The 26849-nt window shown below is 36.0% G+C and overlaps 1 protein-coding gene across 4 annotated transcripts in view; it reads left to right on the forward strand.

The window, feature by feature from the left end:
• Nucleotides 1-26849, forward strand: part of USP45 (ubiquitin specific peptidase 45) — a 61279-nt gene that overhangs the window by 12389 nt on the left and 22041 nt on the right. For 2 of the 4 annotated variants that reach the window (XM_037145473.2, XM_037145474.2), the window contains exons 5-9: nucleotides 908-1008; nucleotides 13128-13270; nucleotides 13662-13757; nucleotides 17909-18039; nucleotides 23912-23999. In XM_037145473.2, coding sequence (XP_037001368.2) covers nucleotides 908-1008; nucleotides 13128-13270; nucleotides 13662-13757; nucleotides 17909-18039; nucleotides 23912-23999 — 559 coding nt within the window. The remainder of the gene's footprint in view (nucleotides 1-907; nucleotides 1009-13127; nucleotides 13271-13661; nucleotides 13758-17908; nucleotides 18040-23911; nucleotides 24000-26849) is intronic. The other 2 variants (XR_005082527.2, XM_037145475.2) reach the window with 2 other exon arrangements.

Here is a 26849-nt window from a genome sequence, read left to right on the forward strand (position 1 = left end):
TTCTACCCAAATACACCCCAAACAAAATAAAACAATCTCATCCAGTCTTCCCCACCTTGGTAAGTGAATCCTCCATCACTTAAGTATTCAAGCCAGAGGCTGGCACTTATTTCCTTCCCTTATTTTATTTTATTTTATTTTTTAACCTTTTAACAATAGTAGACAAATAGATAGTGATTTTCTCTCTACCTGTCACCCAGCTTTGAACATTACAAGCTACAGCTAGTCTTGCTTCCTTTAAACGAGGACTTCTCAGTCTGAGTACTGTTGTCATTTGGGCCGATAATTCTTTTTGTGAGCGGACTGCCCTGTCCATTACAGGGTGTCTAGCAGCATCCTTCGCCTCCTTACCCACTGGATGCCAGGAGCTGCTTCCCCAGTGGGACAACCAAAATGGACTCAAGACATTGCCAGATGTCCCGTGGAGGACAAAATTGTTCCTATTTGAGAATCACTGACATGCCTTCATCCACTTTTTCCCTTCTTTTGACACTTTGCTCTTCCTTATCCCTTATCTTTTAAATCTCATTCATTCATTTGATACCTGAAAATATGTAAGATCAATATGTTCATTTTTCTCCAGATCCATTCTTTCTATCCTCATCTGCTAGTATTCCTGATGCCCTCCAATTTGACATTAGTCAGTGATAGTTTTGAATTTACATGGGATCATATCACTCTGCCGCTTGAAAATCCCTTGGGGCATTCCATCACACTTAGGGTAAACTACCAAAACTTTAATTTGGATACTGAGGCTTCATATGAACTGTCCACCGCTTATTTCTCTAGACTCTCCTGGTGCCTCACCATAATTTAAAGACAAAAGTAGATAAATACCAACTTTATTACCTGATGTACAAAATTATTGAAAATAATTTCATAATATTTGCTTAAATTTTGTTTTCAGGTGTTACGAGTGTGATGAAAAATTATCAACGCATTGTAATAAGAAGGTTTTGGTTCAGATAGTTGATTTTCTCCAGAAACATGTTTCTAAAACGCAAACAAGTAAGTTAAGCAATTGCTGAAGAAATTTGCATTTAACTGTAGTATTTTTTATTTGGTAGAAAGAGTGCATAAATTCATAAAGAATGCCTTAGATTTTAAGGTTGCCTCTCAGTACACGTGCTGTATATTCTTTGGCAGCTGTCCTGTGTTGTATTTACTAACTAGTAATGAGAGACTAGTGAGGCTGGTGGCTACATCATGGGCTTTTGAGTCAGATAGTGCCGAGTTTGAATTTAGGCCCCACCTGAGTTACTTACTATCTGTGTGGCTTTTACTCCTTAGTTTCCTTACTTAAAAAATTAGGATAACAATTCTTTCGTGTCCAGTTGTCATGAGGCTGAGATGTTTTTTAAAGATTTAGACATGATATATGTAAAAATACTCGTGTAATGCCTGGTACATATTTATGAGATTATATCTATTATTTGTCATGTAATGGTGGTACAGTTCTGACACTTCCTGGAATTAGGCTAACCTGACAGAGTAAGCGCTCAGATCCCCCACCAGATGCCCTCAGTTCACATCCTCAGGTTCAGGGCTTCCCAGGCCACCCACATTTCTGAACAACTGGCTACAAACCCAGGGGTTTCTACTGCCCTCTTTGGTTCAATAATTTGCTACAATGATTCCGAGAACTCAGGAAAGTGCTAACCTTACAATTACAGTTTTATTATAGCAAAAAAAAAAAAAGGAGAGAGACAGAGACAGACACATAGAGTGGGTCTGGGAAGTTCCCCAAAATGCAGCTTCTGTATCTTCTTCCTGTGAGGTCAGGATGCATCACCTTCCTGGCACGCTGATGCGTGACAATATACAGAGTGTTATTAACCAGGGAAGCTCACTGGAGCTTTGATGTCCTGCGTTTTTTATTGGGGTTTCATTGCATAAGCATTGCCGCATGATTTAACCCAGTCTCCCGTCCCCCAGCCCTCTAATCACACAGTTGGTCTTTATGGCACGCCTGGCTCCCGTCCTTAGTCATTTCATTAGCATAAACTGTCTAGGCACCCACAATGAGTATAAAAGACACCTTGTTAACTTTGTTAACACAAACTATGAAGTGTGGTTCGAGGGGCCCAACATGAATTGAAAGGACACTTCAGCTACTCTGGATATCCAAGAATTTAGTGAGTACTCCTCAGGAACACGGGATAAAGGGCAGCCAAGTTCTTTAGTATAAAGTAGTAATGTATTGTATATTAATTAGATACTTTGTTATCTATCTAATGTGTAAGAAATATATAGTATGTGTTACATAAATTAAGTGTTACAAGGAAGCAGTGTCTTCATTAAAAAATATTAAGTGCCTACCACATGCTAGGTTTTATATTTTATTTGATATGTAGCAGTAAAGTGAAGACATTTTATCTTGCCCTTTTTAGGGATAAACTATAGTGCAGGGGACAGACAAAAAATAAGCAAATATGTAACTTTTGATAAGTGCTAAAAAGGAAAGAAACAGATTGCAGAGATAGTTGACAACATATTGGTCACAGTGATCAAGAAAGACCAATATGGCTGGAGTGTGGTTTGCTGGGAGAGAGTAGGATGAGGTGAAATTAAGAGGTAGGTGGGCAGGTCATGAGATACTGCAAGGAATTCCTTGGTAAAGAACTTTTATTCTATCAGAAGTGTAATGGAAGCTATGAAAGTATTTTAACCATGAGAATAACAGTTATTTCATCTTTTTTAAAAAATATTTTTTTAGCCCTGGCCGGTTTGGCTCAGTGGGTTGAGTGCTGGTCTGCGAACCAACAGGTTGCCAGTTCGATTCCCAGTCAGGGCACATGCCTGGGTTGTGGGCCAGGTCCCCAGTAGGGGGAGTGTGAGAGGCAACTGATCGATGTCTCTCTCCCTCTTCTTCTCCCTCCCTTTACCTCTCTCTAAAAATAAACAAATAAAATCTAAAATACATATTTTAAATAAATATATATTTATTATATATAATATTTTATTATGTATATAGTTTAAGGAAAAGAGGGAGAAAGAAAGGGAGAAAGAGAGGGAGAGAAACATCGATTGGTTGCTTCTCATATGCACCCCTACTGGGGACTGAACCCGCAACGTAGGCATGTGCCCTGACCTGGAATCGAGCCAGCGATCTTTCACTTTTTGGGGTGACAGCCGGCCAACTGAACCACACTGGTCAGGGCAGTTATTTCATCTTTTTATAAGAGTTATAAAACTACTCTGATCATTAGTTGGAGAAGAGACTGTTGGGGGTTAAGAGTGAAGGTGGGGCAGTCCCTAAGGAGGTTAAAGAGGACGGTAGGCCCGGGGAGAGACGCGGAGAGGCGCTGGGGGAAGGCGATGGAGTAGAACGTGATGAGGAGGGAGAGTGGGAGGCATGGAGGCAAACCTCGGGATTTCCAGTAACTGGGTGAAGGAGTGACGGGTCATGACAATTCTGAAATGCCTTTGGAGCAGAATCGAACTTAGTACTTGACATCAGAAACCCCAAAAATTATATCACAATATAGTTGTCAGCCATAGTTTCCATAGTCCAGCATACATTGTAATTGTTAGCTGTGGCCCTGAGACAGTAATGGTGAGGGAACTAGAGGAGGTAAACTCAGCTTCCTGGACAGTAGAAGAAATGATTGATTTTATAACACTTATTCAACAAAATTTATTGAAATCTTACTCTGTTATACTAGTTATAGCTCCAATTGTGTTCAAATCAAGAATCAGGAAAAATATGGTGGGGAGAGGTACTTATTACTTCAGGAATAGAGACGTTGGTCTCTATGCTGTCTCCTGAAAATGGCACATTAAATTTGTTGTCCACAGTAAGGTAGGCAGGCATCTGATGCCAAGGGTGGCAAAAGTGTAGTCGTAGATGTTATTTTCTCTGTATTTTTCACCTCAGAGTTTCTTTGAAATTAAGAACAAAGCCAGTCTGATTGTGTTTAATTTTACAGATTTCTTGAGTATTTATTGTCATAAGGAATGTAAGGTAGGGAGAATGAGATAATATTGTAGGAAGAACAAGGGCTTTGAGTCAGACATTCTGGTGTTCAAATTCAACTCTTTTCCTCGGTCACTAGCTATGTGGCCTGGGGCAGATTACAGTTTGTCTGAGCCTCATTGTCCTCAGCACTTTGCCCTCTTTCCATGGGGCTTCCAGAGATACAGATTGATAAAACAGTTCCTGCCCCCAAAGAAGTTTAAGATCTAAGAGAAACTGTGAGATAAAAAAGTAATGATAATGTAAGTAGAATACAATTTGTATTTTGAGAGATGTTTAAATAGTCCTTTAGATAGTCAAAGAGGGATATGGTCAGTTGAAAGGAATACAGAAGGAATCTAGGATGAGTTGGCTTTCAGGCTGACCCCTAAAGGATGAACTTGGGATAAGTGGAGATGAGAGGGGAAATCATTTCAGGTGGTGGAAAGGGCCTGCGTATGCTTTAATGGTGTTTAGGGAGCTATGGGTGGCACCTGAAATGGTGGGAAATAGGCTCTTGAGGGAATTTGAGAGTGTGTAGAGCTTTCAAATCTGGAGAGAGACGTAGTTCTGAATTCAAGGTTTCCAGAAGTTCTAGGGCAGAATGTGGGTATCTTTGCTTTCCAAGCTACGGGATTTGTCAGGCAAGTGTGATTTAAAATAAGATCCCTTGGCATTCTAGAAGTAAGTTTTGGGAGATAATAATTTGCCATATTTTTCTTTCATAAGGCTTTAGTATATTTTTCTCAAATACTTTAAAAACTGAAAGTGGAAGTTGCTGTTGAGGTTTGTAAGAATGCTTGATATGATTATGTAGCTATAAATGGTAATTCAAAAAATATGAAACTGTGTGTATTATATTTAGGTGGAAGAACAAGAATGATTTGAAAATGTTTTTATATTTTGCACTAAGTAAAAATAGCTCTACTGAGAGGAAAGCCCGCACCTACCTATCCCTTAAACATGTTTTAAATGATGCAGTGCCTCAACTAATGTCCAGTAAAGCTGCACCCGCTTCTCTGCACAGAGAGTCTAGGCTGGTGCCCCATCTGTCTCTTAAAAACAACTAGCTCAGGAAACCTCAGCTTTTGACTTAATAGTCCATTAGACTCTTAAAAATTTATTGAGGGCCTGAAGAGTTTTTGTTAGGTAGGTTATATATCAGTACTTACTGTAATAGAAGTTAAAATGAAGAAAATTAAACTATTAATTTACTGGAAAAATAGTAATTTTATGATGTTAACTCAAATAACACTTTATTTTAAAGAACTTTTTTAAAAAATAACACAAACATAATAAGTGGCATTGTTTCACATTTTAACAAATCTCTTTAATGTCTGGCTTAATAGAAAAGAGCTGGATTCTCATATCTGCTTCTCTGCCCAGTCCGTTGTGGTATCACATGGCAGGTAGCCTCTGGAAGCCTGCACTGTGTGACTGAGCATGAATGAAGTAAAAAAGGAAGCAACATTAGGTTTATAAAGTACTTCTGGCCATAAGGACCTTAAAAGGAAGGTGTTTTCAGATGCACTTTCAGAACTGCTGGCCTAGCACATTTCTGTCTCCAAGTCTGCAGCCTTACGTGCTCTCCAGCTCCGCTCAAACCCTACTACAAGAACACTTGCCTAACCCTTCATCTTATCTCCTTTCTTCCATGCAGCATACCTGAGAATGTAAGACCACAGGGTTTTGCACTGTTTAGCTTTCATGTGTTTATGTGTCTGATTTGAAAAACTGTGTTCCTTGAGGATTGTACCGGGCTTACATTCTTTTTTATTCCTATGTGGCTAAGCTGTAAATACTTGCTGAGTTGAACTGAACTAGCATGTAACCAGGTTTTACTGGGGAAGTAGATAAGCTTTGCATTTTTGCTCCTCTAAAAGTCTGAGTGTTAATATCAAAATTTTATTTATTCATTCAGTCTTTTAATATGTTTGCATTTCTAGCCAGATGCTGAGTTAGATGTGGAGATACAGTAGTGAATAAGACAAATGTATTTCTCAGTTCCTGCCATTATTGATCTTTTTGGTCCAGTAGGGCATATTGATGAATCACAATTATAATTGCTTGTTTAAATAGTTTTGTGATGGTGTAAATACAGGGGAATGTGAGAATACTTTGGTGTAGTCTCTAACCTAGACTGGAAGAGCCAGAAACGTTTTATTTAGAGGAAAACCTTTCTAAGCCAAGAGCTGAAAGATATATAGAAATCAGCTAGATGAAGAGGTTATGTGTTCCAAGCAGAGGAAATAGTTTCTTGATGAGGCAGCTTGATATATTCAGGGAAATTTTATAGAGCCACACGGTTGAGTTTTGTGGTGCTGGGGGAATGGTTACAGGTAAGACTCAAGAGGTGTGTAGGAACAGCTGTTAAAGGGTCTTTGTAAATTCGCAGTTTATCCTGCAGGCAGTGAAGACCCACTACTTTTAAATGGAGATGCAGGTAATTAGTTTTGTATTTTAGAAAAATTTCTTGACTATTGTGTGACTGATAGATAGGCATGCCTTTGTATGTGGTAATATGGGTTTATTACATTATCAAATAAAGATTTTTAAGGCTAATGGTTAGCTAGGAGTTAATGGAACTTTGAGAATAAACAGGTGAGGTAATTATTATTTGGTTCCAAGCTAGAGGAGTCATGGGGCAGCAAGTTTTTTCCTTTTTAAAAATTAAACTTCTTTTCAGCTGTAGAAATGGGCCAATTACATTAATACTACATGACTGGGTTAGGTAATTGCATTAAGCAGTCGAGGGAGTCCCAGTGCAGGTTCCCAGAAGAATGCGTACAGCTGTGTAGATTTCGCATCTAATGCTGGGATTTGCTTTAAAAAAATCCCTCCACATCCTACCCCTCAAACACATACCAGAAAAAGAAAACTAAAAACAACCAATAAAATCCTGATATAGGATTTCAACACAAAGCTGAAAAAGAGCAAGACTTTTTTTGTGAGACCCACCCAGAAGTATATATTATAAAAAGTGGGTCAATATACTCAGAAAGGCTCATTTGTCACTTTGAGAGTCTTGTAAATGTCATGTAAGTATTCTACAGATATTCATAGAATACAGGAGTTCCTGGCGAAGTAATATTGTTGGATATAGTGTGAACTAAACAGATGATTGACATCTCCACATCTTTTTTCTAAAACAATAAATTTTGCCTATAATTTTAATACTGGTGGGATACTACTTTCAAAGAGCTTAGAGAATAGAATATTCTATTAAGTTCATTAAGCTTATGCTTTTGGTATAAAAAGACGTGATTTGTGTTGGTTCTTTTGGTTGAATTAACTATAAGTTCACTCTCTTTTGTTGAAACAAGAAAGTAAATGGTATGTTTGGGATCTGAAACAGTGTATCTGAAGATAAATAATATTACCCTGGCCAGTATGACTCAGCTGGTTGGAGCATCATCCAATAAACCGTTAGGTTTCGGGTTTGATATGTGGTCAGGACACACACCCAGGTTGAGTGTTTGATTCTTGGTCAGGTCATGTATGGGAAGGCAACCAACTGATGTTCCTCTCCTGCACTGATGTTTTTCTCTCCCTCCCTTCTCTCTCTCTCCTTTCCTTCCTCTTTCTCTAGAAGTGATGAAAAGAAAATGTCCTTGGGGGAGGATAAAAAAATAATATTGTGCCCATTTACAGTAACAATTTGAATGTAATATAATACTTTTAACCTGTTTTTAAAAAGTAATACATTTTGTTTTGCTTAAAAGTGATAGTTGTTTTCCTAAGAAATATGCATTTTCAAAAATAAGTACTAAACAAGGTTATTTCCCTGTATAAAAGGGGTTAGGGACAAAAAGATGTTGGACATTTGAAAAACAACATATTGTTACATGAGGGATTTAAATCTGGGATTCATCATTGGAGTACAGAACACAAAATTATTTGAGTGACTATTTCCTCAGTTCTCCCAAAGATGACACCTAACTAAGTAATCTTCTGGAAACTAGTTAGGGAGAAATTAATTGGGTACTTGGGTGCCTAAGGCATTAGGGCTTAATTCATTTGAGGAACCCTTTGAGAAATGCTGCTATAAACTTTAACAAAGCTATAAATACACACACCAAAGTCATCCAGTACATCCTGCTTTGCTTGAGTAGTGGCCTTTTCTCTCATATCATCACTAGCATTTCATTAGTGTCTTAAATTATTGCACTTATTAGTCATGTCAACTCCTTTACACACATAGTAGATTATAATGTTTAAGTGTGTAGAGTCTGAAGCCAGACTGCCAAGTTTTGAATTTACTGTTACTAACTAGCTGATTTCATCATCTGTCTGCAATGGAGACAATTATCAGAGGAGATAACACTTTCGATCTCTTTCTTTGAATAAGCAAACTGCCAAATATGTTTACCTTCCCCATACCTATGGGAAATTTGGGAAGCACTATTGTTCCCCTTCTGGTTTAACAAAAGTAATTTACAAATATTTATACCTTTGAGAAAGTAGACATTTAATATTACTTGGCACCACATCCACTATTGGTTGTTTTCAATTTCCTCCCATGATAAGAAAAGATGCATTGCTGTGTACTTGCTCTTTTATTTCTATAGGTTAAATTTGGGGGGGGGGGGCTTTTGGCCAATTTATAAACATGTCTTAAATTTTAATTACTGGTGTTAAAATACCCTCCAGAAAGATTATACAGAGGTTATAGTTGACAGGAATACTCGCTTTTTCATATTTGACTTTGTTTATAGTTTTTAGGGGTTTGAGGGTAATAATGAAGTTCTTAATGTCATTTTTGCCACACCCACCAAATTTTTGTCTGTGTGAGTGCTTTGCTGGTGCTTCAACCAATTTTCTGTCTTGCAAAACCTGAGTATGCAAAAAATCTTATCAGGTTACTCAATCAGTAGCTCTTTGAGTACTCAGATTATAGGATTAAAGGTAAACTACCGAGTTTAAACATTTTATCTAGAATGCCTGAATTTTTCTCTTCATATGGTTTACCTTCTGGTGTCTGTTACTTGATCACATGAATGCAATGACTGATGACAGTGTTGGTAATATAAAGGTAAGACAGCAAATCCCTTTTAATAAAATAATCTTCCAACACTAAAATTCTTTCTAATTATAGGCATTTCATGGGTTCAGGTAAAACTTGAGAACAAACCAAGTGATAATCAGAATTTTGTATAATTTGTATTTTGTTATTGCTGTAGCAGCTTTGTCCTTTTAATTATTCTGTACTTCAAAACATTTGGAAGTATAGTGCATTTGGTTCTTAAAGTGAATAAGATCTAAAATCACTGCCAGAATGAGAAAGCTTTGTTGTTTCTAAAAACAAAATAATCAGTAATTATTCTTTAATAGAAGTAATGGATTGCTTCTTATTAAAACATGTACCTGTTTTTATGTCAAATAATTGAGAGGCTGATTCTGAAACTCCCTGGTTTTAATCTAGAATCTTAAATTTCATTTGAGTCTCTTAGTGAGCAAATGTAAATGTATGCTTGGTTTCTAAAGTTTTAGTAAGATATTGTCATGAATTTAAGGCTTAATATCTCAGTGCTGTTCACTGTGTATCAATTCCTTATTCTGTAGTCATAAATCATATGCAGTTGAATATATATAGGTAGTGGTTTAATGGACATTTGATAAATCAATTGAATTTGAACTGTCACATTTTATAAATGTGCTATTCAGTAAAATGAAAAACTTGCACTTTAAACAAAACAAATAGTTCTTAGAAAATATCATTTTATTTTTTGTTAAATTATCTGATCTATTTAATATTCAAGTCCAATAGCATAATTTATTTTGAATCTGTTCTCACAGACTTACATGTAAAAGTCAACAAATAGATCCTTGCCACTTGTGTGAAGTGCCTATTTAACCATGAAATAAACTATTTTTATTGCTCTTGCCTGTGGATATGTTCTTTCTGGCAGAGCTGTCCATATTTGGTGGCTCTGCTTGGAGAGCCAGGTGGTGCTGCAAAGCATCGCACAGTGAAGCGTGGATATGTCTAGGCTTGACATTTGTCATCCCTTACTGCTGAAGGGAAGAGTAAAATCTGTTTTTCCATATGTTTATGCTTTTTTTTTTGCCTGAAGTTTTGTCCAGATGGTCTTATGAACATTGTTTACTTTAGGATGCTATCCCAGATGTTTTGAAAACTGATGGGAAATGTGGTACACAGATAAATAAATCAGTTATGTGTTATGGTTTTAAAATGTTATTTGTTCTTATACAATTAAAATTTTTCTGAAAGTATTTTCCCAAGTGAATAATAGATGTATACATGTAATACATATTTTATATAGCTAATATCTATATAGTTTAGCTCTCCCAGCCACTCTGTTCTCATGTTAATAAGCTAAAAAATGTTATGGCAACATTTATTAAGAATGTCAACTAAAGAAAATACTATTGAAGAGTCATATTTGTTTAGGATTGCAAATACCCAAACCTGTAAGAATCTTACCCTACTTTCTTTAATGGTTTTTCTCACTGTACATAAATCATTGAAGAGAAATTAGGTGGTAAAATAACAATGGATTTATAATTAAAAGATTATCATTATGACCATCAGCAAATTACTTAACCTGATGGAGACTGAGTTTTGTAAATGTAAAATCAGAGTAAGAACCTGTGCTGAGAGGTAAAACAATAGGTGGATTTAATGACTTTTTCATCATAAATCTCTTATAAATCACTATGAAACCATCTAGTGGCAATGGCTATAGTGAAACCTGCCAATTTTAGCTTTCAGTTGCAATCTCAGATATAGTAATAAAGAGGTGGACAACTCTCATTTGCAACCCCAGCCAGGATGACAGTGGGGCTGCTTCTTGTTTGTTTAGTGCCTCTTAAACACTGATGGGTTTTTTTCTCATTTGCTTGTACATTCACTTGCAAATTTAAATACTGTCTGGCTTTTTATTGCTCTCTGTTTTCCGAATGCCTGGTCTCTGCACTTCAGTGACCTTCTCCATTAATTGTACTAGTTTTTGCTCCAAAACTCTCTTATGGAGTTTAATTCTTATCACTTACTGTTATATCTAGAGGACAAAGGAAGAGATCTTTCTTGTTCTTCACTGGGTTAACTTAGAATTCTAGAGTTGGGAGTTAAGAACAATTCTTCAATATGTGGACAACAGACATCCAATAACCTGTTTGCTTATCCTTTGCTTAAAGAATAAGCAAACAGGAATAAAGGGGAAAAGCAGGTAATAGGGTTTATGAAAAAATATTGTGTCATAGGGTAAGAGAAAAGTTAAGGCTTGAAAGAAAAATCTTTTTCATGCAATCAATTTGCTTAATGATAGAAACATTTTAGAAACCACCAACTCATTTTTCTCAATGAGATAAAATAGTTTCACATGTTAAAAAGAAAAGCTAAGAAATTATGAAAACCACAGTCAATATAAAAGGAAAAACTCATATTAGCAATTCAGAAAATCCAATTAGAAATAAGACATAAACTTGAGAAAAAAACTCAGTACAGAAAATGATTAAAGAGAAAAAAAGGAGCAGATAAGCAATGGACATGAAGGGCTAGCTCATGAAGATACTGATTTTGGCACAAATAACAATTTCTGGTAGACTCTCTGGACTGTTTTTCACACAAGTAGTGCTTACCATGCCAGGTACTTTGTAAATAGCAGCTTGTTTAATCCCTATGAAAAGTCTATGAGCAAATGTGTTAATAATCTCACTTAATTGATACTGGAGCCCTGTCTCTAGATGCCTTGCCGGGGAGGGGCAAAAGTCAAAGATGCCAAATCAAGCTTTGTTTGAACCAACAGCGTGTGCCTGACATCAGTTTGCCAGGACTCAAGTTTTTCTTTGTGGTGTTTGTGCCTTGCTCCCTCCTGAGACTAGAGCTACCTCTACGCCCCCACTCTCCTACCCCTGTCACCTCCCTTAATATTGTACGGAAGGGCTGGGTGGGGAGGGGCTGTCTTAATTTATTTCTTCTTAAGAGCTCATCAGAGACATGGAGGGCTACAAGTCTACTGTACTTTCTGCTTAATCTTGTAGGTTTTCATTGACGTTGAATTTTTATAATGTATGTTCTCTCCAATATCATACCCTTATGGAAGAAAAAAAACGGTCATAGGAGACATTCCCTAATCTTCAGTAATCTGATTGGAGGGGCAAACTGCCAAACATTTAGAAGTTAATTAGCAGTGCATGGCAGCATGTCAGTATTACATGAATAAATTATGTAATGTAATTGTAGAGGACTACACAACCTGAGGTTGAAAGGAATTGAATTTAAAAGAACATTCAGTTAAAAACCAAAAAATTTGAGAACTTGGGAATCTCCTGTCCAACTTTAAATAATAATGATTCAGAAAGCAATCTGCTGTTAAATAGATATAATTAATCATGTTAGTTCATAAATGTTACTAATTGTTCATTTTCAGACTGATATTAAACATACTATAATTAACAAATTTGTATTAATTATATAAGTTAGTAAGCCCAAAACATGTACTTATGTACTATATGCTTAGGTATTTTATCTTTTATATTATAATTCTATTACTTTTTTAACTTGTTAGTTGAAAATTTCAAATGCAGAAATGTTGCAAGAATAATAGAAATATAAGGTGATTTGCTTTTTTAAATTATCAATTCAGTATCACTTTCCTTCTGTTCAGTGAATGATAATCTATTTAGTGCCCGTCTTTATTTTGATATTCAAATTTCCCTGTATTGGAACAGTGGGAACCTGTTAAAAATGGCTCCTGTGTATTTTAAGATACTTATCACTTTTTTTGTGAGCATTACCTTATTTTTCAGGCCCAGTAATAATCTTATAGGCTCATTTTGCCTCTCGGCTGCCCCATGTTCAGAATCAGCCTCTTCAAGGGGTCTACATTCCTTATAGTTGGGAATGGTATTTAGGAACCGTGATCTGCATCTTTTGTGCTTCTCTTTTTAATTCACTCTTTTGCATTTAATTTTTTAATTCATCTGGAATTTATTCTGCAGTGTGGTGTGAGGTGTAGATGTGTATATTAAAATGAATTAAAATTAATTGCTTTACTCAAGACATTTATTTGTGTTTGTCTCTTTGCCCTTTAGGAATATTGATCCAGGAGAAACATCTTATTTAATTTCAAATAATGTATTTAAGTTATGTCAAATGATATATATTTAATTTTACATTTCATGTCAGTTATGTTTTTTTCTAACTTAGGTGCATTTTCCAAAATTATAAAATTTTGTGAAGAAAAATGTGAAACAGGTGAAAAACAGAAGGGAAGAAAAGGCAGCTGTGTAACATCTGTAAAGGGAATTATGAATTTAGGAAATACTTGTTTTTTTAATGCAGTTATGCAGGTAAGAGCCATCAGAAAGCTTTGTAAAATATAAAAGATAATTTTAATTAATTTATATTTGTTTGCACTCCTGCAGACTGTCAAATGACTGCTAAATGTTCATCTAGAAATCTGTTTTCTTTTTGTCTGTTTTAGGCTCTTTTAAGCCATTGTCACACGCACTCATAAACCTTTTTCTACAGTGCATCTTAAATGTTTTTTCTGTACTTTATCATGGCTCTGTCAGTAATAGTGACATTTATTAAATGTAAAATATATTCAATTAAGTTTTGTAACTTAAAAATATTTTGCTATGCTAGATTAAATTTGAAACTTTGGGAGAGTAATTTATTCCATAAAATCAGAGGCATAGTATACCTGAACTGCAGACTTTACTTTTTTTTTTCTTTTAGAACTTGGCACAGTCTTACATTTTTACTGAACTGATGAGTGAGATCAAAGAAAATGGTACAAAACTCAAGATTTTTCCTTCATCAGACTCTCAGCTGGTAAGAAGGGCCACTGATGTTGCCAAAATCTCTTTCCTGTTTCTCAGAACTGTCAGCTGAGGTGGTGGTTGGAGGGTTTGAAAAAATAATTCACTAGTATTTCGTGAAAATTAACAATCAGATTTAAAACTTCCAAAGTCATAACTTTAAGATATGTTTCAGACATATGGGTCAAACGATACAACAATACTGAGATAGTTTTCAAGCAAATGTACTAGAAATAAGAAGAGTTTGACTTTTGTTGATCAAAACTAGGATTTCTGTTTTGTAATTACTGGTGGCATTTGCTTAAATATGGCATTTTTGGTCTTTAAAGATAGATCTGGTTTTAATAGTGAACATCTAAAGGTTTTTTGAAGCCTAATCTGATAACAGATTTTTAAGCTAATGAGGAGAAAAAAAAGAGGCAGCCTCGGACATTTGGCACCCGTACTTAGGCCACGTTATTCAAACATTCTCTTGGAATACCACTCCGGCCAGGTTACTCTAAATCTGACAAAATGAGACAAAGCAAGCCCACTTTCATGATTTTATCTAAATACACACAAAGAGCAGGTTAGAAAATCCCTAATACCCTGTCTCTCGTCCTAAATGATTGAGGTCTATTTACTAGTTGTAGCTTTATCCTCATTCTTGCCTCCCCCAGCCACAGATAAAGTTTATTGAGACATCTAATTATAGAATTAGCCCTGCTTTCTGACAGTATCCAAGCTTAGACTCCTCACTGAATCACTCAACTAGAGCCCAAACCCTATATTGGTTCTTTCAAACACCCTGTTATTGAGACACCCCATGGTTCCCCGTGTTCTCCCTCAGTGCCCCGAGTACAGTAGTAATCCCACCTCATTCAACTGCTGTTGTGTTCCTGGTGGTCTTTGCCTGGAGGGCATTGGCACTAATAATACTGATTTTAGGTAGAAATTGATTTGTGTTTTATAGGAAGAAAGAGTGCCTGTGTAGTTCATGATCTGTTTCTCAAAAACACTGATCAAAGAAGAGTTCTAAAAATTCTTAACCCAATGTAGTAATCTCAAATTTTTCTTCTAAGAAGGAAGTTTTGAAAGACAATATTGTATTTTTTTTGTTGTCAGAAAAGCAGACTATAAAGTCATTGCCTGTTCAGCCCCTTAAGATTTTTATGGTAGATCCCAATGCCATTTTCTAAAGTGACATGAGACGGTGAAGACTATTTTACTGAGTGTAGGGTAATACTTACTTGTTTGAAAAGGTTTCCCATGAAATGAGATTGAATGTTAAGTTTGACTATTCACATGTGGATCAGTGTCTCAAGATTACTATATGGCAGTTAGATATTGGAGCTGATCAATCTTAGGACTTAGTTTTTTTTTAGGACAGAGGTGACCTGAGTTGTGGGACTAGCAGTGTAGATCACTACTCTCTCAATAACCAGTTTTACTTTGTCCTTTGTAATCTGTATGCCTTTTGTTTCTTTTTTTTTAACCATATCATGCTGACTTGAACCAGCAGTAATATATTGAATAGAAGTGATGAGAGCAGACATTAATCACCAAACTAGGGCAGAAACATTCAGTTTTTCCTATAATTGAGAATGAAGTTAACTGTAGGTTTTTCGTATGTGTTCTTCATAAGGTTGAAGATATTCTCTTCTATTCCTAGTTTTCTGAGAGTTTTGTCATGAATGGATGTTGAATTTTGTCAGATGCTTTTTCTGTATCTGCTGAGGTTATCATATGGTTTTCTTTATGCTGATGTGGCAAATCACACTGATTGATTTTCAGACCTATCTGGTATTCATTCCTAGGACAAACCCCACTTAGCTGTGATGTATTATTCTTATATGTTGCTGGGTTCAACTTGTTAATATTTGTATGCATCTCAGCAGTGTGCTTACTGTTAACAAACTTTTTCTTAAATTATTTGTACAGAGTATACATCATATTTGTATAGATGATGGATTTTCAGAAAGTGAATACACTGAACTGAAACTAACCAACACTTTGCTTAAGAAACAGAACATTACCAGCAGCTGGAAGCCTCCTTCAGGTTGCCTTCCATTCACTATCTTCTGACCTGACAGGAATAACCCCTAACCTGGTAGCCAGCAGGACAGATTAGTTTTGCCTGTTTTAATATTATATGTAAATGAAATAATATAAAATATACTGTTTTGCATTTGGCTTCTATCAACATGTTTGTGAGATTCATTATTGCATCATTACATTCTCATCAGCAAACTTAGTTTTGTTTTCAAAGTTAAAATGTGCTTTTAAAACCAAGCTTATTTACTGGCTTATTCTGAAAAATTTTCTACTTGGTCTAAAAATGCTTTATTTGGGAGTGGGGGATAGTATACTTTAGTGCTTGGACTTTGAAACTGCCTTAGATTTTGCATTTGACTCTTGAGGTAACCTTCAATATACTTAACATGGCAGAAAGCACTTCTGATATTCAAAAGTTATGGAAAATTATAACCTGTCTTTTCCATGGTGTGGCGGCAACTTTGCCTGCAAGTCCCCCCATCCACCATGGATGAAAGTGAAACTACCAAGACACGATCTGCTTGGGGAGAAGAGGTGGCCAATCTCTCAGAGGAGAAAGGCCAAGAGCCCCTTCCTCAATGACTTTTATTGGGTTGTAATACACAGGAATACAGGCAGTAAGGATCGAACAGTAGATAACACTTCAGAGAAATCTGAGGGCTTAGTCTGAGTCAGTGTCTGTCAGGAAAGTGGATTGCAGAAACTTTGGGAGACATACTCATTTCCTGCTCAGACCCTTATCATATGAATGAAAGCACTCTTAGCAAAGCAGGCTTCACAAGACTTCAGGAACTCTTTCTTATGCCTGATCACCCCCAATCCCCCTCTAGCTCAAAAGGGGCTGTGCCGCCTACCCCATCATAGGGTTTAGGCCTAAGTGGATTAGAGGCAGGAAGCACTTCTCCCAGAGGAAATGGAAACTCGGGCTGTGTCAGAATAGCCGGGGGGCAAGGGTCCATCACTACCTCTTTGTTGCAGCCCCCCAGGTCCATCCATGATGGCCTCCCAAGTGATCATGTCTGGCTTACGTTGCCCCCCCTCTGAGGGGTCTTACCTGTCATAGACTAACTGACCAAGCATTGGGGGCTGGGAATGAAGCAGAGACAAGCTTTGTCTCCTTAGTGGCTTGCTTTCAAAATATCGCTCACTCAGCCTTATCTATGGGGGGCAGTTACAACTCCTGAAACCAGGAGCGGTTCCCAACACCATGGTTTTAGCCAGATGGTGGATTTTTAAGGATAGATAGTATGAAACATATATGTAACATGTATATCATGAATACATGAATGAGACAGTATATTTGATAGTTTTCTTAGAAGATAACATACTCTAAGGTTTGAGGATTATATTTGGAATCTGCTTTTCATTTATTGTCCATAAAGAGAGAGAGGTTACTAGTTAAATTAATATTTTAGAAAACAAAACTGGTGGGAAAAATTCCGAAATAAAGTGTATTGATTCTTCACACAATTTAAGCTTCTTTTGTCAAGCTTTTGTCTCTTTCCTTTAAAAGAGAGAGATAGTGTACTGATTTGGTGACATAATTTCCCATTCCTTACTTAATAGTAGAATATTTGGGGAAAGGAAAGGTATAGAGTTTTGCTAATAAATATAACTTATGATTATTTGTAAAAGGGTATAAATATCAAGTAGATGAATAATTTTACTTTTAGGAGACAGTTAAGGGTCAGTTACAAGCAACTAAAGATTGATTATTTCATTCTTAAGGTACTAGTTTTATTTTATTTTATTTTATTTCTTTTTTCTTTTTTTTTATTTGGTTACTTTTCAAGTACATTTTTTTTTCTTTTTTCTTTTTTCTTTTTTTTTATTTGGTTACTTTTCAAGTACTTTTTTTTTTTTTTAATTTGGTTACTTTTCAAGTACATTTTTTTTTTCCTCTTCCCCCAAGGTACTAGTTTTATTAAGTAAAAGGCAGATGATATGATTATACCTTTATTTTTCAAGATAATTCCATTTTTTAATTTTGATATATTTTATGTATGAGAGAATGAAGTTTCTTAATACAGTTGAAGCAAGTGAGTTGTCATCATTTAAATAAAATATAACTGTTTGACTATAAATAATAAACTACATATTTCTGACCTAGCATTGATCATGTTTTCAAAGGATCCGTTAACGGTAGAACTTTCAAGCCCTGGCCCGCTGACCTCAGCCTTGATCCTGTTTCTTCACAGCATGAAGGAAACTGGAAAAGGACCGCTTTCTCCTAAAGCTCTTTTCAGTCAGCTATGTCAGAAGTGGGTGCACCTATATTTTTAATATAAATAATCATAAGTTACAAAATACTGTTGTATTTATTCTTAATGAGTTCTTTCACTCTGACTATAGCATTGCTATTTTGCCTAGATTACCAAGAGAAAGAGTTAACATTATTTAGTTGCAGCTCTGTGCTTTATGGAAATTATATCTTGCAATGCTCCAAAGAGGTGATTATTTATCCCAGTTTTCTCTGTAAGGAAAGCGAGACTCATAGAAGTCGAGTGGCTTTACTTCATTTCATAGTGACAGAGCCAGGCCGCAGATAGAGGTCTGGCCTGACACAGAGCCTGTGGTGTGCGACAGCAAAGTAAGCAAATTACAGAGTCGTAAAATCTAAAAGGATCATCTATCTAGTCTCTTTCCTTTAAAAGATGAGCTAGCATCTTTTCTTCGAGGCAGATAGCATTTAAAGAATTTCTTAAGATATTACTGTATGTTTAAAAACAAAATCTTTGAGTGCCTGAAAATAAACACATGCCATATAGGTCCTGACTTAGCTTTAATGTATTTTTTTCCTTCATCTAAAAAATTGAGGGTTTACTTTGTTGTCAGTACTTGCTACAATCCAGGAGCTTATAAACTCAGTCCACAATGAACTAAAATATGTAGAAACAAAATGCTTTAAATATAAACTGGCATTTTTGTATACCTACAACCTTTAATATTTCATTTTAATTTAAGCTTGTTATTTGTGGCATGGCATTGTATTGTGTTTTATTATATTTTACCTCATAGTATTGTGCCAACATTAATTTCTTTTTTTTTGATCTATTGTGGAAAGAATACAACATGAGCTCTACCTTCTTAAACAATTTTTAAGTGTATAATACATTATTATTGATTGTAGGTACACTGTTGTGCAGCATATCTCTGGAACTTATTCACCTTTTTAAGACAAAATTTATTGATTGACCTTTTACAGAAAGAGAGGGAGAGATTGAGAGATAGAGAAACATCAATTCGTTGTTCCACTCCTCCAGGCATTCATTCATTGGTTGATTCTTATATGTATCCTGACTGGAGATCGAACCTGTGTCTTGGTGTATCAGGATGACGCTCTAGCCAACTGAGTACCCAGCCAGGGCTGGAGCTTATCATCATGCTTGACTGAAACCGTGTGCCCACTGATTAGCAATCCTCATTTTCACCTCTCTCCCGCCCCTCACAAGGACCATTCCATTCTTTGATTCCATGAATTTGACTATTTCAGATTCCTTGTATAAGCAGAATCATACATTATTTGCCTTTATGTGACTGGCTTATTTCACTGAGCATAATGTGCCACCATAAAATGTAGTAAAAAATATAATGTGTATATTGCATGTTTCATTTGCTTGGCAAGTGCTGTTTTCTCAAAGCCTGAGGAACAACAACAACAACAAAAATCCCTGAAAACTTTCAGAGACATGGGTACCTCAAAAAGTTAGGAATTTTTTAGGATATTAGGTACTTTAGAAATTTGTTTTTAGACTCTATCCAAAATAACCTTTTTTACATCTTTTTTTTCTGGTTTTATAAGGATTTATAAACTTTTAAAAATTATTATTAGATATGCTCATACATAATTCAAACTAGTATTGTGTTTTTATTCTTTTTAGAAGTAATTATATATATATATATATATAGGCATATAAAAATTATCTGAAACTTGTTTGTTTTCCTTAGTGTATCTTGTATACCTTTCCATATAATACATGTGAATATAACTTACTTGATTTTACATATGTGTATATAGGGTGAAAAAAGTAGGTTTACAGTTGTGAGTATGCAAAACAGTTTATTCTTGTATTATTATTTATTAACTGTTGTATTATTTTCCATATGAACAACTGTGAACCTACTGATGCGTGAATGTGTGTATATACATCTTGTTGTACTTGTGAGAGTTCATTTGTAGGACAAATAGAATTACTGGGTGGAACATTATTTGAAAACATTAAAAAACTGCATTTTCTTTTGCTTCATTGTGGGAGGAACTCTGGCCTGCAGAATCCTTCCATCCACTGTGGATGGTAAAGAAGCTGTCCTGAACACAATCTTGCTGTTCCAGTGGAAAAGGGGGTGGCAGTTCCCTCTAGTTGGGTGGCAATTCTGTCTAGTGGAGAACGCCCTGAGCCCTTCTCCCAAACGGCTTTTATTGGGAATGGTACGTGTAGTGTATACAGCATACGTGCATAGCTCTTCAATCAATATCAAAAAGGCTATCGTCGTACAAAAACAGGTATTGTCTGTAGATAATAATAGAAGGAACACAGAGATCTGTCACAGGTCAGGGTCTGTTAGTCATGCTGATGCCAGAGTTTACTCCTTATGCCTTGAACTTAAACATCCGGTTTATGTCACCAGGGCTATGCAAAACAAAGCAGAGCAGGCTTCAAAGGATACAATGTATTTATCAGGCCTGATTCCCTTGGGAACCCTTGATGTTAGTCAAGTTATGTCTGCCACCTGCGTTTTCACTTGGTTTTCCAGGGAGACTTACTAGCCCCTTTCAGGGCTTGCTCTTGTGGGGCTACATCTCGGAAACCATACAGAGTGGTTCCCAGCACTTTGTTATGTTTACTTTAACAAAAATTGCATATTAAGAAAAGTGATTTTTAAAGAAGTCCAGTGAAGATTTAAGTCAAATATGTTGGGTCTAGTTTCGAACTCTATTGTTGTATGTATCTATCCTTACCCCAGTACTGTAATGTCTTGATTACTGTAGCTTCATATTAGGTCTTGGAATTGGTAGTATGAGTCCTCAAGCTTTCCTCGTGTTTTTTTTTAAACTATTTTAGGTCCTTTGTTCTTTTATATGGATTTTAGAATTAGTTTCTCAACTGGAGTTGCATTAAATGTACAGCTCAGTTTAGAGGGAAGTGACATCTTAATGTTGAGTCTTCCAATGCGTGATTATGACACGTCTTTTCAGCTATTGGGTCTTTGATTTTTCTCATCAAAGTTCTGTGGTTTTAGTCATACAAATCTTGCACATACTATGCTAGATTTACCTTACGAGTATTCTGTGGTGTGTCAGGTACCTTAAAGAGTACAACCAAATTCTCTAGATCAAATGAAAATACAGTATACTGTAGTATTTGGGTATATTCTCAAGTTTTATCTTCTAATTTACTAATTCACCCTTCCAATGTTTAATATTTATCCTATCTTTTGTACTCTTACATGTGGTTTTATTGTCTTATTTCTAGTGTTTTTAATTGTCTATCTTATTAATATCTATTGTACATGTTCTTAGTTCATTTAGGCTTTTGTAGGCTTTTATTGGCAGTTATGCCTGTACGTTTTTGGACATTCTCAACATATTTATTATAACATCTTTGGGGCGGTTCTATGTAATTTATTTGGAGTTAAGTAAATTTATTTCAATTGTTGACTTTATAACATTATATTTCTTTATGTGTTTGACAGTTTTGTGTTGTAGGCTCCTTCAGAACAGATTTTTTTGTTTGTAGTCCTCAACCACCTTAGCTCTTCTTGCTATCCCCCACTTCTCTCCTCCTTGTTTTCCTACCACTCCTAGCACCTCTCCCTCCTCATACCTCCATCCTCACTGACTAAAAATTTTAAACATTAAGATAGCTTCACACCTGTCCTACAAACTGGCCTTGGAGATCCAGGTCTCCTAATGGTTCACAGTTACCTGACTGCTACCTTGGTTTTGGGGATGTGAGAAGAGTCTGTGGAAGGCCTGAGTCAGCTGCAGGTCTGTAGACTGTGTTCTGTTGTGGCTTCAGGTGACTTTGTCCCAAAGGCTTTCTTTCAGGCTCTTGGGAAGGTTAGTCATCCTTAAACAATGAGTCTGGGTCTGGCCCCTTGTCTGAAGTGTGAGTACTTTAGTTTTGTTCACACTTCAGGTCTGAGCCTTTTCAGGCCCAGAGCCCGTAAAGACTGTTCTGTTTTTTTTTTTGTCCTTTTTAAGTTCTATTTTTGCTTTGTCTTTTTTAAAAATTGAATCTCACTTAAGTCCTTTTTTGTTTTATCTTTTTGCATTTGTTATGTTTGAGTTGAGAGAGTTTGGGGATTATGAATGGACTGATTGGTCTTTTTTTGATAGTCTATTCCTGTTACATGAATATGCATACATTTTTCTGTAACAATTTGACGGTTTTAAAAGTTCCCTCCTCTTTCCCACAGGAACACTTTTACTGAGGTACATTTCCTGTGACTGTGTAGAGTTTCTCTTATTTTGAATGGGGTGAATCTTTTCATATATTTGGTGACTTTTATTTTTTTTTAGTCCTTTAAGCTTGAAGATCCCTTTTGGTATTGGTAGCCCAGAATCTCCGTTAGAGATGCCATAAGTCATCATATGATTTTTTCCCCCATCCTAGGTAAAGGAAGAAGGAGAAGAATCCAGGTTTTTAAGTGTTCTTCAGTGGTATGGAAGGCAGTAAGTGCTTTGTGCCTGGTTGAGATGGAGCTCTAGGCAGAGTCATGGTGGGGACAGCTCCTGCTCTGTTCAGGACTGATTTCCTTCCTGTGTGACTGCTTTGAAAGCCATAACTGGCTCCTCCTACCTGTCCCCTGACTGGTGAGGAGCTCTGAAGGATTTCCCTGCTTCCTCCTCCAGCCTTCTTCCACCCCACGGACCTTTTCTAATACCTACGGCATCAGTGTAGTGCTGTGCAACTTCTGCCTTGAGTGGATTCCACCTGTGGAGGCCCAGATAGGGCTGGAATTTGTGTCTATCTTGGTTTCTGTCCTTGCCTCTGAACTAGGAGGTAGATACCCCACCACATGCAGAAAGGGAAGCCCCTCTGGGGAGAAAATGAAAGTGTTCTCAACATCATGCTGCTGCTTAGCAAGACTGAGTAGTGGTAACTGAAATGATGGTTCCTGTTATAGGCTGGAGTGACTGCTGGTTTAGGACCAGGGCCTCACATTAGTGTATTGCTGGAAGGATTGTTTATCCTGAGATAATGAGGAATAATGCTAAAGTACTGAACTCAAGAATCAGAAGGCCTGGATTTATGTCAGTGGCTCTCAGCTTGTTTTTAGTTTTCTCAAGTGTAAAATGCAGTTCATGTTAATTATGAATTCCTTAATAGCACTGTTATGTATATCAAATGAGGTATGTTGTATGCTATACCATACCATGATGAGACCATTGTAAACCTGTCTTCTACTACATAAAATATTCTTAGTATTTTGTGTTATGTTGACAAAGTTTTTTCTTCATCTTAGAGCAGACTTCCTAAATTTAGAACTTGTTTGCAGTTAGGCAAAAATGTTCATTTAGCCTTGGATCTTATTGCTAGAAATCAACTGAAATTACTGAAATCAAATATAAACATTTGTTGTGTTGATGTCTCTATGAATAGCACCTGATTTTTTAATACACATAACCTGTCAGATCTTCAAAATAAATATATTCACAGAGATACCAGTTTATAGTTTTTAATGTAAATGTCATTTGCTTTTCTTTTGGTTATTTTGAGGTAGGAATATTATAACAGTGGCTTAGGTTTGAATACCATTCTTTTGCTTGCTCTGTCACCTGGCAAATTATTTAAATAATCCCCCTGAGCACTCATATCTAAACTGGAGAAAATAGTGAATTCTACTCTGTTTGAGGATTATGTAACTTTTACATATGTAAAGCTTAATGTATGTGTTTGGCATGTAGTAGTTGCCTGATAAAATGATAGTCATATTGTTCTCAATACACTTAAGATCTCATCCTCATTGAAACAGTAATCACATTTTGTCTTTCAACTTAGTAGAAAAAGAAGTAAATTTAATCTTTGACTACATGTTATTTCAAAGTGATTTTAAATATTAGTAATGTATTGTTGATGAAATGATTATTCCTTTTTTTCCCTTTCCCGTTTTGTTTTTAAATCATAGAGCCCCTCGATTTAAAAGTTTTCAACAACAGGACAGTCAGGAGCTTCTGCATTATCTGCTGGATGCAGTGAGGACAGAAGAAACAAAGGTCAGGTTCCTTTTTTTAAAGATTTTTATTTATTTTTAGAGAGGGGGAAGGGAGTGAGAAAGAGAGGGAGAGAAACATTTGATCGGTTGCCTCTTGTACGCGCCCAGACAGGCGACTGAAGCCAAAACCCAGTCCTATGCCCTGAGCAGGAACTTAACGGGGATGATGCCCAACCAACAGAGCCACATTGGTCAGGGTGAAGGTCAGGTTTTTTTACGTTTATCACATACACTCTTTAAAGAGAGAGTATGGAGCTGAAAGAATTAATTTCTATGGTAATTTTAATGTGTGGTTGAGACGTCACTTGATTTTTTTCTAATTATTCTGTTTGTTCTTCTCCCCCCCTTTTTTCGACTCTTCTATAAAATTATTTTCTTTCACTCTCTCGCAACCCCTATTATCCTTTATTAGTTAATGCCCTTTGGCTTTAATTAACAGGAATCAATTTGGACTAGCCTAAAATGAAAAAAGGGATCCAGTTGAAGGGGGATTTAGCTGGGAAAGGAAGGTTCTCAGGAATCCAGAAAGTATTCTTGTTTACTTTTCTTTCTGGCTCTGTAGGTTTTCTTTATTCGTTGCTCCGCAGACTGAGTAGCTTCTCTGCTTCTCTGGTTCAGTGGTAGCACATGACCATCACAGTTTACATTTTGCAGTTTTGCACATATGAAAAACTGGCTATTTGTGAATCCCAATTCTAAATTCCTGAGAGAGAGACTTCATTATCCCATGTTGATTAGGATGCAGTCAGGGATCAGGCACTCTGGCTGGCAGACTGGGGTGCCTGAGTCCCGGATCAGGGAATGTTTCTCAGAAAAGAAGGAATGATTTATGGACTGGGTGGATTCTCTAAAGAGAGTTTATTGTAATCCAGTTCCTTAGTTGATTGTTTGTTGACTTTAATATTAAACTAGTTAAATTCAGCTTTTTTGTGGGGTCCTGTACAAATAGGATACAATTTTTTTCAGAGAAAATTCAAGATATTACAAATGTCAAATGCACAGGCCATACCCTCCATTTCTCCCCTTTCTTATTCATAGCAGACATTGCTAATTATTCATAACAGTTCTGCTGAGTCCGGATTCAACCTCAGCGTCATTCTTAACATAGTACTGTAGGCAGCCCCTGTCAATCATAATTGTCATAATGGCTGAAATCCTATTTCCCTTCAAGGTCAATACATTTTTAAGCTTTATATTAATATTAGTAAACCAACCATGTGAAAATCAGTGCTCGTATGCTTGTCGTAGGTGGTACTATGTTACTAGGCAGGGTGGCTCTATTTTTTTATCCCACTTTGTTTGAACTATAACTTAGAGTGTTTCTTTAGTCCTACTAACCAGTTGTCAGTGAAGAGTTAATTTCTTTGAAATTGTCTTAAAAATTGGTCACTCCCTGATATTACCAAACAGTGTACAGTCATCCCTCTGTATCTGCAGAGAATGGGTTTCAGAACCCCCTAGGTTGCTGGAATCTTTGGGTGCTCAAGTCCCTTACATAAAAGTATTTGCATGTAAGCTATGCCCATTCTTCCACATACTCTAAATCATCTGTAAAGATTACTTATAATACCTAATAAAATGTAAGTGCTATGCATATAATTGTCATACTGTATTTAGGGAGTAATAACAGGAAAAAAGGTCTGTACATGTTAAATACAGAGGCAATGGTGCTAGGCCTAACTACCACTGTTATTACACTGATGTTATATGTCAGCAACAACATAACATGTCCCCCCCCAAGTATTTTCTCACAGCTGTTTGAATCCACAGATGTGGAATTTGCAATACAAAGGGTTGAATGTACAGTAACAGTGCCATTCTTAATTGGCTGTTCAGTGACTTAAATTCGACTTTTGAAGGTGTCACTCCCTTTCTACCATCTCTCTCCTTTTATATATTTTGATTACGAAGCCCACCACCTTCTATTTAAACCTGTGTCTTTCTCAGCTTAGACTGTGATCTCCTCAAGGACTGGTACTGTATCCCATGTGCCTTGCACATAGTAGGTGCTCAATGAATGTTTATTGACTGTGTGTCTGTGCTTAACCTTAAAATGGACAATTTTTGTCAAGAATTTGAATTGGTAAAAAAAAATAAACAATCTCTTAAATAATTTCTTATACTAATTTCTTGGAGATTTTGAATAGGTTATAATTTGAATAAACTGTTAAATTGATGGAATAATATTGTTTATGCGTTACCTGTACTTTGTTTTTAAAAACAATCATCTAAGTGATTTACAATTAGTTAAGTTTTAGGGATATCAGCACAGTTCCCCATGAGCTACTATTTCATCACATTTTCTTAGCAATAAAAACATACCAAGGATGGAGACTCAAACTTAAGTCTTTCTGATTACCAAATGATATTTCTAAATCTATACAATACTACTTATTAAATTTTAGTTTTGATGCTTGGTCTTCGGCAACCAATATAAATAATACCACTTTTTCCATTTTAAAATGTGATCATGATTATTTCACTATTTGAAACAGTATTAAATCTAATTTAATAACTCTGCTATATTGATAATCTTTTGAGAAGGTCCATAAAAGGTAGCAAGGTGGAGGGAAATGCTCTGTCTTTACATTATGAATACTAAATGTATTTTGATGCTTTTGAGCCTATGGATGATATGAGTTACATTAAGATTAACTTGGACTATCAATTGGTAGAATAACTTTTCCCCTGTGATTTATAGGAATATGTTTATCACATGGTGGTCACGTGTCATTGTAAATTGAGTTAAACATTATCTCTTTACATTTTTTGTTGTTATTACAAGTAAAACAATAAAATCTATCCCTATTTTTTCTATTTTTACTTTTTTTCTATTTTTCTATTACTTGAT

Source organism: Artibeus jamaicensis, unplaced genomic scaffold (assembly GCF_021234435.1).
Source record: "Artibeus jamaicensis isolate MK-2021 breed Jamaican fruit bat unplaced genomic scaffold, CSHL_Jam_final contig_387, whole genome shotgun sequence".
Lineage (NCBI taxonomy): Eukaryota > Metazoa > Chordata > Mammalia > Chiroptera > Phyllostomidae > Artibeus > Artibeus jamaicensis.